Here is a 17,500-nt window from a genome sequence, read left to right on the forward strand (position 1 = left end):
CGTTGTTCTGCTGAAATAAACAAGACCTTCCCTGAAAGAGACGTTGTCTGGATGGCAGCATATGTTGCTCCAAAACCTGAATATATCATTCAGCATTAATGCTTCCTTCCAGATGTTCAAGCTACCCATGCCATGTGCACTAATGCATCCCTGTACCATCACAGATGCTGGCTTTAGAACTGAGCTGACAACAAGCTGGATGGTCCCTCTCCTCTTTAACCTGGAGGATGCAGCGTCCATGATTTCCAAACAGAATCTCAGATTGTGATCCATCAGACCTCAGGACAGTTGTCCACTTCACCTCAGTCCATCTTCAATGATCTCGGTCCAGAGAAGGCGGCGGTGTTTCTGGATCATGTTTCTATCTGGTTTCTTCTTTGGAGAGTTTGAACATCATTTGTGGACGCAGCGATGAACTGTGTTCACAGACGATGGTTTTCACAAGTGTTCCTGAGCCCATGCAGTGATTTCCACTCCAGAATAGTGTGTTTTTAATGCAGTGCTGCCTGAGGGCCCGAAGATCACCACCATCCAATATTGGTTTCCAGCCTTGTCCCTTGTGTTCAGAGATTTCTCCAGATTCTCTGAATCTTTTAATGATATTATGAACCGTAGACGATGAAATCCACTAATTCTTTGTAGTTTTATGTTGAGGAACATTATTCTTAGATTGTTGAACTATTTTCCAACACAGTCCTTCAGAGTGGTGAACCTCTCCCCATCTTCACTGCTGAGAGACTCTGCCTCTCTGAAATCACCTTTTTATACCCAATCATGTTACTGATCTGTTGCCATGGTAACCTATTTAGTTGTCAGATGTTACACCAGGTAATTTTGTTTTAGCTTTACACAACTTTTTCTGTCTTGCTGCTGCTACAATAGTTCAATCATCTTGACAACAAAGAAGGTTTCCCACAAACTGTGAACAAACCTGAATCCTGACTGAAAGCTGGTCACAGATGGAGTGAACAACAGGTGAACTTCAGGTAAACATCAGGTGAACTTCAGGTAAACACACTTGTTCCTGTGTTTTGTGGTTAACAGACAACCCAGATCTTGAAAAAGATCAACCAATATCAGCTGTCATATAGCCACAGAATATCTTTAAACATAAAGTGTGAGCAGATTTACAGTCGGTATCTCTTGTCCTCCCCTCAGGTCTTCAGGGAGTCATGAAGTCGCAGGAGGAGGCGTCTTCCTTCAGGAGGTTTTTCCAGCACGTGGAGGACAGCGGACTTCGGACATACGACGGTCTGGTAATCCAGAACGCCTCCGACATCGCCAGAGAGAGCGATCGTGTACGAAACCAGACCAACTGGACCTACCTGCAGGAAAAACACCAGAAGAAGAGACGGCAGGAAGAAGCCATCAAGAGGTAGAAAATAAAACTGATGCAAAATATAACAAACAAGCTATTTGTGTCATCTTGTGAGACATCTGTGTATTTTGTAAAAGCGTTGCGTGATTGGACGACGACACTGCAGGAGAACTAACCGCGGCTTTCTATTGGTTCTGTCCCAGGATCGGTGAAGATGTCGCTATAGCAACAGATGGGGCATACTCTGGGAAACATTTCCGGATGGGCTTCATGACGATGCCGGCACCGCAGGATCGACTGCCCCCACCGAGTCAGGGCTTCACCGTCCGATCCCAGTCCCTCCACTCGGTGGGCGGAGGAGACGACGACTCCGCCCACAACCGCAAACAGCCCCCGCCCAAACCCAAGAGAGACCCCAACACCAAACTGAGCAGCAGCTCCGAGACGGTGGACGGAGGGGGCGGAGTCACCAAGAGAGACCAACAAGAGACCAAAGAAACGGCAGAACAAGCAGAAGGTGAGAACGAGGCGAATTCAAAAGTCTTTTATTCTGACGTATTTCCTCTGAGGAGAGGCGGGAGGCGGGAGATTACTCATTAGGAGTGATGGGGGGTGGAGCCTATGCCCGTTTACTGTGAGCGAAGGCCCTGTTGTCCTGCAAGGAATTATCATTCTGAAAAATGAATTCCCTATTTTGCAGCTTTAACATACTCAAATACTCAATAAACCCCTGGCGAATTGCACGTGTTGTACTTTCACGATTATCGGACCGACTTGAAATTTGGTGTGTATAGTCTTAAGACCTTTGGCATGACAATTTATGAAAAGAATTTGTTTTCGTTGAACAGCATGTCCCTGGCGGCCAATTTGAGCTTTTTCCATTTATATTATAGTTACGCCCCCTGCTGGCAACAGGAAATGACATTTTTCACACTTTCACATGCTTCTTTGAGCTGGTTGATCACATCGATATAAAATTGAGTCATAATTGCTTTAAGACATTGATGATGATATATTAAGAAGTCCAGCAGCGTCGCCATGGCGATGCGCCAGAGTTTGATGTTTTGCTGTGACACAGGAAGTTATTGTTGAAGGTCAACAGATGCTTCAAACCTCACAAAACTACTTGCTGTTTGAACGAGTATTATTTTTCCCAAAAGTTTTAAGTGTAGCTGACTTCATATCTCTGTGTACCAGGAAGTACGACAGGAAGTGGTTTTAAAAGCACCGTCTGTCTGTCTGCAGCTCGATGCCTTCTCCACGCGGAGGACTGCAAGAAGATGCCTCCGCCCAAACCCAAGAGGAACCCCAACACTCAGCTCAGCACCTCCTTCGACGAGTCCTACATCCGTAACCATGGCAACAAGAAGTCTTCCTTGCGATGGGATAAGTCTTCGTCCCAAAGTCAGAGTCCGGCCTCCAGAGACACGGACGACGAGGAGCCGGTGTACATCGAGATGGTGGGAAACATCCTGCGGGAGCTGGGAGGTCAGGAGGCCGGCGAGGACGAGCAGAGTGAGTCGGTGTACGAGGAGATGAAGTACCCGATGTTGGAGGACTTCCTGCAGGACGCGCACGCCGCCATCATCGATCCCGAGGCCTGGTCGTCCCGCGGTTCGCTCTGCGACATCCCTCCGCCTTTCCCCAACCTGCTGACTCATCGCCCGCCGCTGCTCGTCTTCCCGCCTGCCCCCGCTCAGTGCTCCCCGAACTCGGACGAGTCCCCGCTCACCCCGTTAGACGTCACCCGGTTACCTGTGCTGGACAACGTCTCCTTCAGCAAGTCAGGCGGCGAACAGCCACAGGGCTCCACCCACCACCGCAAAGAGCGGGACCGGGACAGGGACCGGGACAGGGACCGAGACCGGGACCGGGATATGCCCTCCACACACACCATCACATCCTCTGGTCGCTCGTCAGCTCCGCCTCTCCCCTCCAACCTCTACAAGTCTTCTGGCTCCACCCACGGTGGTCACGGTTATCCTCGCAGCCAATCAGCATGTCCGTCTCCGGTCAGCATGGGTCGCTCCCTGACCCCTCTGAGCCTGAAGCGACCGCCGCCGTACGACACTCTGATGGCAGGAGGAAGTATGCCTCGCTCTTCATCTTCATCTTCATCATCCTCACACAGGGCGGGGGAGGGCGGGGCCAAACTGAGTAACTCCTCCTCCACCCACGGCTCCATGCAGAACGTGTCGATGAGGTCACAGACTCCAACGAGCCCATTGGACGAAGCCAACAACGTGTTTACATCCGGCAGACAGGTGATGAAGAGGGGGTCGGGAGGGAGGAAGAGCCGAGAGGGGGAAGGTAAGGACGATACTACACTAGTACTCTGTACTACATCACTACTGCATGGAATGTAACACTGAGTGTATATTGTGTGGGTTGTTATGGTTAGTATGATGTGATAATGTAATGATATCGACTTTACACAGGTGAATGTTAATACTGTGAACTTTGAGTTATACTTACATAAAAAAAACACAATCATCACGTTATAGATTCACTTTGCAGCTTTACAGGTTCAACCTCATGGAGCTTCTCAGGCTTTGTTCAGAGCATAAGACTTCCTAAATAGATGGATGGCTGGATGGCTGGATGGATGGATGGATGGATGGATGGATGGATGGATGGATGGATGGATGGATGGATGGATGGAGGCTGGATGGCTGGATGGATGGATGGATGGATGGAGGCTGGATGGATGGAGGCTGAATGGATGGATGGATGGATGGATGGATGGATGGATGGATGGATGGATGGAGGATGGATGGATGGATGGATGGATGGATGGATGGATGGATGGATGGATGGATGGATGGATGGATGGATGGATGGAGGCTGGATGGATGGAGGCTGAATGGATGGATGGATGGATGGATGGAGGCTGGATGGATGGATGGATGGATGGATGGATGGATGGATGGATGGATGGATGGATGGATGGATGGAGGCTGGATGGCTGGATGGATGGATGGATGGATGGATGGAGGCTGGATGGATGGAGGCTGAATGGATGGATGGATGGATGGATGGATGGATGGATGGATGGATGGATGGATGGATGGATGGATGGATGGAGGATGGATGGATGGATGGATGGATGGATGGATGGAGGCTGGATGGATGGAGGCTGAATGGATGGATGGATGGATGGATGGAGGCTGGATGGATGGATGGATGAATGGATGATTGGGTGGAGGATTTGATGGATGATTGGGTGAGAGGATTGGGTGGATGATTGGGTGGATGATTTTTGGTGGAGGATTGGATGGATGATTGGGTGGGTGATTGGGTGGAGGATTGGGTGGAGGATTGGATGGATGATTTGGTGGATCAATGCATGAAGCTCCTCCTCCTCTTTCAGTGTGACAGGTCAACTCTCATGATTAGAAATCTCTGAGCGTCAGTCTGAGATTTGAAGAGAAGACGGAGAGTAAAGCTTCCTGATGAAATGAAAGATGGAAGACTGCAGCTCTGTAAAGCATGATTACCACCACTTCACTTTGTCTCCATGGAGACAGTGTTGCCATGGTAATGGTTGTCTGTCAGCAGTCTGACTGAAGATCAGTTGATGAAATAAAAGGGGTTTGAATTTAATTTCCTGTTACCATCCAGGTTCTGTTTGGTGAGAAGTAACATGAGAATGTGGAAGACCTAAAGTCCAGATGTTAGTTCATCAAAGAATCCATCTGAGAACAGCTGAAAGCTTGAATCAAACTCTTCCTTTTTCTTTTACTACAATAATGTCACCATGAGGTCTTCAGGGTTTTCTTAACTTTAAAATGATGAACTGTTCTTGTTCCTGTGTTTTTGTTTGTTTAGTTTGTCCACAGAGACAAACAACTCTCGAACGATGACCTCACAAGTTTTTAGACTGCAGAGCATGATGGGACACGTGACTCTGTCCTGATCTGAGAGCTGCTTCACATGGTTTCATAATCTTTTTGCAAGTTCACCGAGCCGATCACTTTAGGTCAGGTCTTTAACTCTCATCAGAAGAAAGTCTGATTATCACAGGTTCTTTATTTTCATATTTGCTTCATATTTGTCTCTCTTCACGTTTCTTGATCTTACAGACAGATTTAGGTTGTGCATCTCCTCTTGGAAAAAGGAAAAGTTGAAATGATGTTTGATGGTGTCATCGTGTCTTCACTGTGTCCGTCTTGTTGTTGGTCTGTAGGAGACTGCAGGTCTCTGCCAAGACACAACAATAAAGACAGAGACGGACAGTCGAGTCCAGTTTCCAGCAGGATGGGACGGTCATCTGTCAGCCCCACCATGATGTTGTCAGGAGGAGGAGGAGGAGGAGGAGGAGGAGGTGAGTCAACAACAGGTGAACTTCAGGTGAACTACAGGTTAACTTCAGGTGAACAACAGGTGAACTTCAGGTGAACAACAGGTGAACTTCAGGTAAACAACAGGTGAACAACAGGTGAACTTCAGGGAAACAACAGGTGAACAACAGGTGAACAACAGGTGAACTTCAGGTGAACTTCAGGTAAACATTAGATGAACAACAGGTGAACAACAGGTGAACAACAGGTGAACTTCAGGTAAACATCAGGTGAACAACAGGTGAACTTCAGGTGAACTTCAGGTAAACATCAGATGAACAACAGGTGAACAACAGGTGAACGTCAGGTGAACATCAGATGGACAACAGGTGAACTTCAGGTAAACATCAGGTGAACTTCAGGTGAACTTCAGGTAAACATCAGGTGAACAACAGGTGAACTTCAGGTAAACAACAGGTGAACAACAGGTGAACTTCAAGTGAACAACAGGTGAACAACAGGTGAACTTCAAGTGAACTTCAGGTAAACATCAGGTGAACAACAGGTGAACAACAGGTGAACTTCAGGTAAACATCAGATGAACAACAGGTGAACTTCAGGTAAACAACAGGTGAACAACAGGTGAGCTTCAGGTAAACATCAGGTGAACAACAGGTGAACTTCAGGTAAACATCAGGTGAACTTCAGGTGAACTTCAGGTAAACATCAGGTGAACAACAGGTGAACTTCAGGTAAACATCAGGTGAACAACAGGTGAACAACAGGTGAACTTCAGGTAAACATCAGGTGAACAACAGGTGAACAACAGGTGAACTTCAGGTAAACATCAGGTGAACAACAGGTGAACTTCAGGTAAACAACAGGTGAACAACAGGTGAGCTTCAGGTAAACATCAGGTGAACAACAGGTGAACTTCAGGTAAACTTCAGGTAACCTTCAGGTGAACTTCAGGTAAACATCAGGTGAACTTCAGGTAAACATCAGGTGAACAACAGGTGAACTTCAGGTAAACATCAGGTGAACAACAGGTGAACTTCAGGTAAACTTCAGGTAAACTTCAGGTGAACTTCAGGTAAACATCAGGTGAACTTCAGGTAAACATCAGGTGAACAACAGGTGAACTTCAGGTAAACAACAGGTGAACTTCAGGTAAACATCAGGTGAACAATAGGTGAACAACAGGTCATTTCAAGTTTTTTGATACAAAAATGATTGTATCTGCAGAATCAAAGTCTGCATGTAAACTTGGCCGTTCAGCCTCGACATCCGGAGTTCCTTCACCGGGTGGGACGCCACAACGTCACCTGCATGAGTCGCATCATCCCGCCCTGAGCCAGGTACAACACCTGTAAAGCACCTGTTTAGCTGTCCGTATGATTGTTTGTCTGTGTTGCCTGTTTAATTTTCTTATCGAGATAACAACACAGTTTTATTTGAATTATTTCAGAAAGAACTGAACTTTCCAGAACATAAAATGTTACCGACTGACAGAAGCTTCGATCCATCAGCTGAAATCTGAACTGTAAACATGTTGCTACTCATTCAAAGGACATTTTTTGTAATTCACTCTTTCTGTCAAAGATTTGGCATTAAAAGTAAATCTTTTGTATTTTGTCCCAATATAAATAGTTATAACTGACACTAACACTCTGTAAACAAATATTTAATGGAAAACTAATACTTCAATACTGTGCTAGTATGCTTTAGTTTCATGACTGATACTAACGTTACACTAACATAAAATTAACACTGGCTGAACTCACACTGATGCAATTGAACATATTACATTTTATTGAAAAATGTTTGCTCATAAAATCATTTAGACATCTCCAAAAAAAGAAAACTAATGTCACCAAACTTTTAACAAAACGTCGGACTAACCCTGCTCTGTGTATCTTTGACTCCGCCCCTTACAGACATAACCCCACCCCACCACCATCTAACCTCTGCATTTTAAACATAACCACGCTCATTAATATTTAACCCCGCCACCATCAACATTTAACCAGCCTTATAAAAGTCTCTAAATGTGATTCTGTAAATAACTTTATATTTAACAGAGAATTCCCTGATTTTCTAACCACTTCTGTTGTTCGTCGTACTTTAAAAAAAGAAAAAAAACGTATCTTCTGGCATTTGTTGGTTTGTTTTCTCTCTGGTCATCATGATAATTTCTACATATAACTGTAATAATGTGATTAAAATCGGTTGCTAATCAGTCACACTGGACTGTCTGAATGTTAACGTGGAGTCCCAAAACATGTTATCTTAATTTGAGTGTAAAAATAAATCAGTGTTGCAGCCATCTCACAAAAAACCTGAGAATAATAAAAAAAAAATGTTCTTGTCTTCCATCTGTCTGTCTGTCTGTCTGCCACATGGACCTTCAGGTGACACATCTTTTCTCTGTTTTCTGACAATAAAACAGCACAAAAAACAACAAGAGGTGAAAAAATAAATAGAATAAAACAGCCACATTACATTGACCGATAAAGAGTCCTCCCACATCACACAGTAACAACCACTCCCATCCGGCTTCGTGTTCAGAAGTTCAATTCTGATCTGCCGGACAACACGGTGGGAAATGTTGAAATATACAGTTGTCCATTGTTAAAGAGGCCAAACATACAACCCTGTTTCCCAAAAAATTTGGGACACTGTAAAAGGTAAATAAAAACAGAATGGGACGATTTGTAAATCATGTAAACTCATATTTAATTAAAAATAGACAAAAGACAACATGTCAAATGTTGAAAGTTGAGAAATTTTATTGTTTTATTGTTCTGCTGAAATAAACAAGACCTTCCCTGAAAGAGACGTTGTCTGGATGGCAGCATATGTTGCTCCAAAACCTGAATATATCATTCAGCATTAATGCTTCCTTCCAGATGTTCAAGCTACCCATGCCATGTGCACTAATGCATCCCTGTACCATCACAGATGCTGGCTTTAGAACTGAGCTAATAACAAGCTGGATGGTCCCTCTCCTCCTTAACTCGGGTCCAGAGAAGGTGGCGGTGTTTCTGGATCATGTTTCTATCTGGTTTCTTCTTTGGAGAGTTTGAACATCATTTGTGGACACAGCGATGAACTGTGTTCACAGACGATGGTTTTCACAAGTGTTCCTGAGCCCATGCAGTGATTTCCACTCCAGAATAGTGTGTTTTTAATGCAGTGCTGCCTGAGGGCCCGAAGATCACCACCATCCAATATTGGTTTCCAGCCTTGTCCCTTGTGTTCAGAGATTTCTCCAGATTCTCTGAATCTTTTAATGATATTATGAACCGTAGACGATGAAATCCACTAATTCTTTGTAGTTTTATGTTGAGGAACATTATTCTTAGATTGTTGAACTATTTTACAACAGTCCTTCAGAGTGGTGAACCTCTCCCCATCTTCACTGCTGAGAGACTCTGCCTCTCTGAAATCATCTTTTTATACCCAATCATGTTACTGATCCTTTGCCATGGTAACCTCATTAGTTGTCAGATGTTCCACCAGTTGTTGTTTTTTTTAGCTTTCCAAAAATGTCCAGTCCTTTCTTGTCCCTGTCCCAATTTTTTGAGACGTATTGCTGCCATCAAATTCAATTCTTCATATTTTTCATCGTAAAATTTCTCAACATTTGATATGTTGTCTTTGGTCTATTTTCAATTAAATATGGGTTTACATGATCAAACCCATGATCATCACATTTTGTTTTACATTTACATTTTACACAGCATCCTTGTTTTGGAAACGGGGTTGTAAGTGTCCCTTGAGTGACAGATCTGGATGTGTTGATGTCGAGCTGTTCTTCGTCTCCAGATGCCGTGGCTCTGCAGCGACGCCACCATGATGGAGATGATCGAGAAGAAAAGAGTTTTGTGTCGAGAGATCAAAGCTTGTCAGCGGCCGGAGAAGAATCTGTGCAAACAGGACAGTATGCCCATCCTGCCCAGCTGGAAGAGGAAGCAGCCGCCGCCGTACTCGGCCCCGCCCACCTCCGCCAGACACACTTCCACGGTTTTCTGGGACACCGCCATCTGAAACACAACAACAACGGCAGAACCATGACGATAAAGAGGCAGAGGAGGAGCCAGTCATTAGGCCACGCCCACCGGCGACAGCTTTAACGTGATCAAACCCACAGACCATTTATCTGGTCGTTGATTTAATTGGAAGGATCGGCTGAGCTGTCAGTCATCTGCTCGCTCCATTAATAGAAGTAACTCGTCACACATGGATAAATTAAAGAGCACATTTTTCTTCAGTCTGGATTAAACAAGTTCACACCTGTGATTTTACCTGCGCTGACGCTTCGGCTCCAAAACTTCTCGTTTTACTTTCTGTCGATCCGGTCTGATCTGAAGGACCAAAGCTTCTTTTTACTTTGGCGGTTTACAAAGTGCTTTACAGTGTTTGCCTCTCTTTCATCCTGTCACACTCTGACGGCATCGGAGCTGCCGTGTGAGCTTCGGGAAACAAAGAGATTCCTATCGATGAGTTAACGATGAGCCTCGGGCCGGCCAATCAGAACGAATAGCAACAAACCAGCTGACACAAAGACACGAGATGGACCATCTCATCAAAGATGTCGACAAAGTGTCTCCAAGGAAGCAACAAGAGTTTCTGTGTCAGTCCAAACTTCTTGACTAAATTCATTCACCATTCAGATAAATCAATGTCAGATAATCAATGAATGCACTAATCAGTTTTGTACTTATGGCATCAATAGATCTATACTGAGCTAAAAATATCACGAACCCAACAAACCTGAAAAAAAATGTCACGTTGACACATGATCCTGAACTCTGAAGCAGAATTCTGAAGCATCCCATAATATACATCCGTAATCAGAAACTGTGAAATTAATCTCATGTAAAACTGTTCAGAAGACAAAAAGAGGTTTGCTGGTCTCTGAACACCAACCCTCAACCAGCAGTGATGTCATCAACCAGCAGTGATGTCATCAACCATCAGTGATGTCATCGTTGGTTTGTGAGCATTATGAATCCTCCAGTTCAGATTCTGTCCGTCACCATCTTTACTAGTTCGGAGCGGTTTGGAGCAGGAAGTGACCATATTTGGACGAGCTGGGGGAGGAGCCAGCGGTGGATCTGACCGATCTGATTGGAAACCTGACGAAACTACGTCCCGCCCACCGATAGCTGTAACCTGACTGCACCACAGGCCTGTCAATCAAACAGACACGCCCCCAAAAACAGGTCTTCTTGAATCTTCTTTTCTAATGAATGAGGGATTATTTTCAGATGGACCTCCAGAAAACTAATAAGAAGGAGTGACTTTAGCTAACAACACCGAGATAACTGATGAACACATTTTATTCACTTTGGATTTGATGAGAGAAGTTGAATGGGAGTCTATGGAGCCGGAGGCTTTTTGGAGCCGACCTCTAGTGGCACTCGCTGGTATTGCAGCTGAAGACACTTCTGGATCAGAACCATTTTACAGACCTGAAGCTACGAACTCTTTTATGAACAGTCTGTGGATGTAACCGATCTCCTATTATCATTGATGTCATTGATTGTTAGTGAACGGAGAGTTCATACGTTCTGTTATCTCAAACTGAACCTGTGGGTTAACTGGGCAGCATTAGTTACCATGGTGATGTATCCCGGTAAGAAGTTAACCAGGTTTGGAGTTAAGCCTGAAGTTACTACGGTAACCACAGATCCTGCTTCAGAGTACAGGAACCTCATGTGAGTCCCGATCCAAAACATTGACCCAACGTTGTATAAATAATCTGAGTGAAACTGACTGAAGTTTGAATCTGGACGGAGGTTTGTTTATTAATTTAAACAAGGAAACATGTTTTTATAAAATACAAAAATTAACAGTCGATACACACACATCTGTCTATCTATGGTTGTGAGGACCCTTACATGCCCCTTTTCCACCAAGAAAGTTCAAAGTTCCGGTCCAGAGCTGGTCCCTATAATCTCAAACCAGTTCTTTATGTTTCAACGGCAACAGAACCAGTTCGGCCTGAAAAAAAACTTGTTCCGGAGCAGCACCAACACTGACTATTTTAGAACCAAGAGCCACGTCCATCGGGGGCTCGGAGCAGGATTATCAGGACCTTGGAAAGGCAAACCGTTTCTTGTAAATTGAACTAACTGTGAACTGGTGCTAGAAACAGCCCCAGAACCAGAACTTGGTCAGCTTTGTGGAAAGAGGTAAACTGACTGAATGCATCACAGTGAGGACCAGCATGTTGTCAGTTTGATGGTTGAATAGTGATGGTTTGATATTGGTCCTCACAAAGATAGCAGCATGAGCCCACACACACACGCAGGTGTTTCCCTGCTGTCCAATCAGAGTCCAGGGAGGCGTGGTTGTCCAGGTGTAGCAGAGCTTTCTGTCCTCTTTCTACTTGTGAATTTTCTATCTGTAAAAGATTCAGATGCTTTTTTTTTAAGTCTGACAGCCGTGTAGCAGAAAAATAATTTCAGAATTTTTCCTCTGTGTTAAAAAAAAAGATAAAAAATGTTGCTGAAATGTGTTTTTAGGATTTGAAAAAAAGAAAAAAGAATCTGTGATGCTCGTCTGTGTCTGAAAGAAAAGTCAGAAGGTGACCATGTTTTTATATTTAACATTTATTAAGATGAAAGGATTATTTTAAATGGAGAATATTTTGACAGGTTGTTAGTTGACTTGGTTTCATCCACTGCCCCAGAAAATCTGCTTAGACTCCAGTTTGACTCCAGTTTGAATCCAGTTTGAATCCAATTTGAATCCAGCTTGACTCCAGCTTTGCTACAGTTTGAATCCAGTTTGACTCCAATTTGAATCCAGCTTGACTCCAGTTTGAATCCAGTTTGACTCCAGCTTTGCTACAGTTTGAATCCAGTTTGACTCCAATTTGAATCCAGTTTGACTCTAGTTTGACTCCAGTTTGACTCCAATTTGAATCCAGTTTGACTCCAGCTTTGCTACAGTTTGAATCAAGCTTGACTCTAGTTGACACTAAGTTCATCAGGATCAAAGGTCACCTGGAGGTCACGAGAGAGTCTGCATTTTCTGTGGCAGTGGACTGTTGGTCGTCTGCTGAAAACAACAACTTACTGAATGCGACGTATTGACCGCTGACGAACGAGCTGATCAGTTACCATGATGTCAAATCAAAGGCAACATGAGACTGAAGCAAAGCATTCTGGGATACTGGATAAATGTAAATCAGCCTGAATCGATGGGGAGAATTTATGTTTAAATACACACAAACACACACACACACACACACACACACACACACACACACACACACACACACACGTTGACAGAGTTTAACACACTGATCGATCTGTGGTCCATGTAGAGTCTGATCACGTTATCAATACATAGTGACTGTGTTCATACAACCAAGTGCACTTCTTCAGTTTGTAAAACGTCACATGAACACTCAACATGAAGAAGAAAATATTATTCACGTTATAGATTATCATATATATATATATATATATATATATATATATTATCATTCTGATCGTTCCTCGAGACGATCAATAAAAATCTAATGTATCCACTGTACTGCTGCTGTCTGATAACAATCTCACAATGCAATGCTCCAAATATTAGAGGTGAAAATGTGAGGTTGAACTTTGACCTGTGAAATCTTCAAGCTCTCCAATGACTAGCTAATCAGAAGGAGAAGTGTTGATAAAGTTATTATTATTACGATCAATAGAAACTGACGTCAGCTGCAGTTCTGTGAGCGGCCACTGCACGAGGGTGGCAGCGTGGAGTCCATCAACGTAATCGTGTTAATACAACACGCACCTGCACAGGTTCACAGGACACACACCTGATGGGAGGATCAAACCAATGAAGAAACCTGAACCGGTCACGTGACCTTCACAGGTCCCGTGATGTCTGAAGGTCACATGACAACCTCTCTACAACAGAAACATTAAAAACGGTTATTTTTAGAATGGAGTCTGGTGTGGTGCTCAGGCTTTGTTTCTGAAGCGGGGCGTCCTGGAGTCTGTTTAAACGTGGAAGAGCGTTGGTCACGTGACAATCAGGTCATCCTGTCTCAGACACCTGTGCGCAGGTGTGACGTGTACATACGTCGATGTGTTTGCAGTGAGAGAAACAGCTGAATGAGTTTCGTGTTTTTTTGCACTGAGAGTCTCGAGTGTTTATTTTTATTGAATCTGTCAGGAGGAGAAAAAAAAAAAAAAAAACAGTCTAATTATTGTGACTCGGTTTTCATCTTTATGGGATATGATGACAAATAAATTTGATTTTTTATTAAACTTGAGTTCTGCCTGCTTTTTAAAAACACAATAGATGTAGAACTTGTAAGATTTAGAGAAATATATTTAATTTAGTTTAGTTGATTTATTTCACTTTTTGACTAATTTTATCATTTTCAGTGTGTTTTATTTGTTTAAATTGTTTTATTACAAACACAAAATAAATCCAGGTTTCATTGCTCGACTATGTTTATTTTCTATTGGCAGATTAAATGTGTGGTACTGCCCCCTGGTGGTCGCCGTGTGCAACTGTAGTTCTGTAGTTTATTGTAGTTACACGGTGTGACCAGCGGGTGGCAGTGTTACAGCATAATAATATGGAAACATCGGTGCAACGCCACGGCGACCAATTTAAACGTCACGGTTTCACTTTTCGTCCGAACTGTGTCAGAACTGAAGAAGAATTTTAAAAGTCCAGATTTCTTCGGAGAACCCCGGAACCTTCAGAACGCCATGGCAACAGACACTTCCGGTCAGGACCTTTCAAAATTAAACGTTCAAAATGTAATGATGGTCGCTGTGTGAATGATATCGTGGCGGCCCAAGCTGCGGTCCGCGGCCCTGCTCTTGATGCAGGGTCGTTTTCGAAGAGCTCGTGTGTGTGTGTGTGTGTGTGTGTGTGTGTGTGTGTGTGTGTGTGTGTGTGTGTGTGTGTGTGTGTGTGTGTGTGTGTGTGTCTCTGTTCGTCCTCTCGACTGTGAACCGGATGTAAACAAGTGTCTCGGGACGCCATGTTGGATTCTGGGACAGCAGAGAACCATCCTGTTGGACAGTTTGTTGTCAGACTTCTTCCACAGCGTCTCTCTGACCGGACGAACGGCCCGAACCTCCTCCCGGTACTCTCCGGGGAACCCCCCGTAAACTCGGCGGGTCTGAGCGGTGGCAGCGGCCGGCGGCTGCGGGTTCCGTCATGGAGCGGAGCAAAGACGACGTGGCGGCGGTCCGAACTTTCTCCTCGCAGGCGGAGCTGATCATGGAGGTGGCAGTGGAGTCCGTCTCGTGCGTCCTGCACAGACCGGGACGCGCGGGGACACGCGGCGAGGACAGCCGGGTGAGACGGAGGACTATTTCAAAGTTCATTCGGTGTCTCAGAGGACGGAAGTTTGTCTGAGAGCTTCGGAGGAAAATCCCGCCGTCACTTCCTTCTTCGCCACAGAGTCATTAGACTTATGTACATGTTATATATAAAAACTAAAGGCAATATATAACCCCGTTACACTGTATATAACCTAGTTACACTGTATATAACCTAGTTACACTGTATATAACCCCGTTACACTGTATATAACCCCGTTACACTGTATATAACCCCGTTACACTGTATATAACCCCGTTACACTGTATATAACCTAGTTACACTGTATATAACCTAGTTACACTGTATATAACCCCGTTACACTGTATATAACCCCGTTACACTGTATATAACCTAGTTACACTGTATATAACCCCGTTACACTGTATATAACCCCGTTACACTGTATATAACCCAGTTACACTGTATATAACCCCGTTACACTGTATATAACCTAGTTACACTGTATATAACCCCGTTACACTGTATATAACCTAGTTACACTCTATATAACCCCGTTACACTGTATATAACCCAGTTACACTGTATATAACCCCGTTACACTGTATATAACCCAGTTACACTGTATATAACCTAGTTACACTGTATATAACCCCGTTACACGGTATATAACCTAGTTACACTGTATATAACCTAGTTACACTGTATATAACCCCATTACACTGTATATAACCTAGTTACACTGTATATAACCTACTTACACTGTATATAACCTAGTTAGACTGTATATAACCCCGTTACACTGTATATAACCTAGTTACATTATATAACCTAGTTAGACTGTATATAACCTAGCTAGACTGTATATAACCTAGTTACACTGTATATAACCCCGTTACACTGTATATAACCTAGTTACATTATATAACCTAGTTAGACTGTATATAACCTAGTTACACTATATATAACCTAGTTAGACTGTATATAACCCCGTTACACTGTATATAACCTAGTTACATTATATAACCTAGTTAGACTGTATATAACCTAGTTACACTATATATAACCTAGTTACACTGTATATAACCCCGTTACACTGTATATAACCTAGTTACACTGTATACATACAGACTGTATAAATACAGTGTAACGGCAATATATAACCCCATTTAGAATGTATATAACTATATAACCCCGTTATACTGTATATAACCCCATAAAGTCTATATATGTCCCCTTTAGACGGTATACAACCCCCTTACACTATATATAACCCAGTTAGACTTGTATATTTAGTCTAAAGTCTATATATAACCCCCTTAGACTGTGTGTATATATATATATATATATATAGCCTAAAGTCAATATATAACCCCATTTAGAATGTTTATTAACCCACTTACACTATATATAGCCTGTTAGACTATATATAACCTGTTAGACTGTATATAACCTGTTTGACTATATATAACCTGTTAGACTATATATAACCTGTTAGACTGTATATAACCTGTTAGACTGTATATAACCTGTTAGACTATATATAACCTGTTTGACTATATATAACCTGTTAGACTGTATATAACCTGTTAGACTATATATAACCTGTTAGACTGTATATAACCTGTTAAGACTGTGACCAAGGTCAACGTCAAAACACAAAGTAACTTTTATTTGATTTGTCTTCACGTGTCCTCTGTCATACGTGTCCTCCCCTCTGCAGGCCGAGCTCACGGCTGTGTTGGATGTGATGTGCAGGGAAGCTGTTCGTAAAATCTGCAGCGTCTTCAAAGAGCTCTACATGAACGTGGCGACAGAAAACGAAGCTCTGAAGGACAAACTGAGACGTCTGAGCGCCGAAAAACCCAAAAATCAGAAGAACTCTGCAGCTCTGAAGACGCTTTACCAGATCAAAACATCCGGTGAGTTCACGTCACGACTGAACACGTCTAAGCACGTCTGAACCGGGTTAGGTTCTGTCCTAGGGTTCTATAGTAGTGTTCTGGTGTAGGGTTCTATAGTAGTGTTCTGTCCTAGGGTTCTATAGTACTGTTCTGGTGTAGGGTTCTATAGCAGTGTTCTGGTGTAGGGTTCTATAGTAGTGTTCTGTCCGAGGGTTCTATAGTACTGTTCTGGTGTAGGGTTCTATAGCAGTGTTCTGTCCGAGGGTTCTATAGTAGTGTTCTGGTGTAGGGTTCTATAGTAGTGTTCTGTCCGAGGGTTCTATAGTAGTGTTCTGGTGTAGGGTTCTATAGTAGTGTTCTGTCCGAGGGTTCTATAGTAGTGTTCTGATGTAGGGTTCTATAGTAGTGTTCTGGTGTAGGGTTCTTTAGTAGGGTTCTGTTGTAAAGTTCTTTTGTAGGCTTGTTGTTAGGTTCTGTTGGGTTCCAGATGAATCGTTCACTAAAGGTTCACCTACTGACTTTCACCCGAGAGCTCAGACATGCTGAGTTAACATGTTTACTGGATCTCTGAACCCTGCAGATGGAGCCTTACCGTTACTAGGCAACCAACCAGCGTCCTCCCCTGCTGCCATGGCGATCCTCAGCAGCAGCCCTCAGGTCCCCCTGCTCATCATCAGCCCACC

The 17,500-nt window shown here is 43.5% G+C and overlaps 2 protein-coding genes across 5 annotated transcripts in view; both read left to right on the forward strand.

Moving 5' to 3' along the window:
* nyap2a (neuronal tyrosine-phosphorylated phosphoinositide-3-kinase adaptor 2a) overlaps positions 1 to 13,877 on the forward strand; it is a 17,095-nt gene extending 3,218 nt beyond the window's left edge. Inside the window, exons 2-8 of one of the 4 annotated variants that reach the window (XM_069173042.1) lie at positions 883 to 1,008; positions 1,159 to 1,375; positions 1,522 to 1,835; positions 2,564 to 3,628; positions 5,505 to 5,642; positions 6,844 to 6,956; positions 9,427 to 13,877. In XM_069173042.1, the coding sequence (XP_069029143.1) occupies positions 1,173 to 1,375; positions 1,522 to 1,835; positions 2,564 to 3,628; positions 5,505 to 5,642; positions 6,844 to 6,956; positions 9,427 to 9,648 (2,055 nt within the window). In that variant the 5' untranslated portion in view covers positions 883 to 1,008; positions 1,159 to 1,172 and the 3' untranslated portion in view covers positions 9,649 to 13,877. Of the gene's footprint in view, positions 1 to 882; positions 1,009 to 1,158; positions 1,376 to 1,521; positions 1,836 to 2,563; positions 3,629 to 5,504; positions 5,643 to 6,843; positions 6,957 to 7,066; positions 7,969 to 9,426 lie in introns of those variants that run through there. The other 3 variants (XM_069173043.1, XM_069173045.1, XM_069173044.1) reach the window with 3 other exon arrangements.
* A 342-nt stretch (positions 13,878 to 14,219) lies between these two features.
* LOC138212679 (zinc finger protein 271-like) overlaps positions 14,220 to 17,500 on the forward strand; it is a 7,391-nt gene continuing 4,110 nt past the window's right edge. The window contains exons 1-3 of the mRNA XM_069173162.1: positions 14,220 to 14,928; positions 16,637 to 16,835; positions 17,398 to 17,500. The exon at positions 17,398 to 17,500 is cut by the window's right edge and continues 211 nt beyond it. Of these exons, the coding sequence (XP_069029263.1) occupies positions 14,788 to 14,928; positions 16,637 to 16,835; positions 17,398 to 17,500 (443 nt within the window). The 5' untranslated portion in view covers positions 14,220 to 14,787. The remainder of the gene's footprint in view (positions 14,929 to 16,636; positions 16,836 to 17,397) is intronic.

This window comes from Embiotoca jacksoni, unplaced genomic scaffold, assembly GCF_022577435.1.
Source record: "Embiotoca jacksoni isolate LCO1_2020_lvr unplaced genomic scaffold, fEmbJac1.0.p SCAF_58, whole genome shotgun sequence".
Classification (NCBI taxonomy): Eukaryota; Metazoa; Chordata; class Actinopteri; family Embiotocidae; genus Embiotoca; species Embiotoca jacksoni.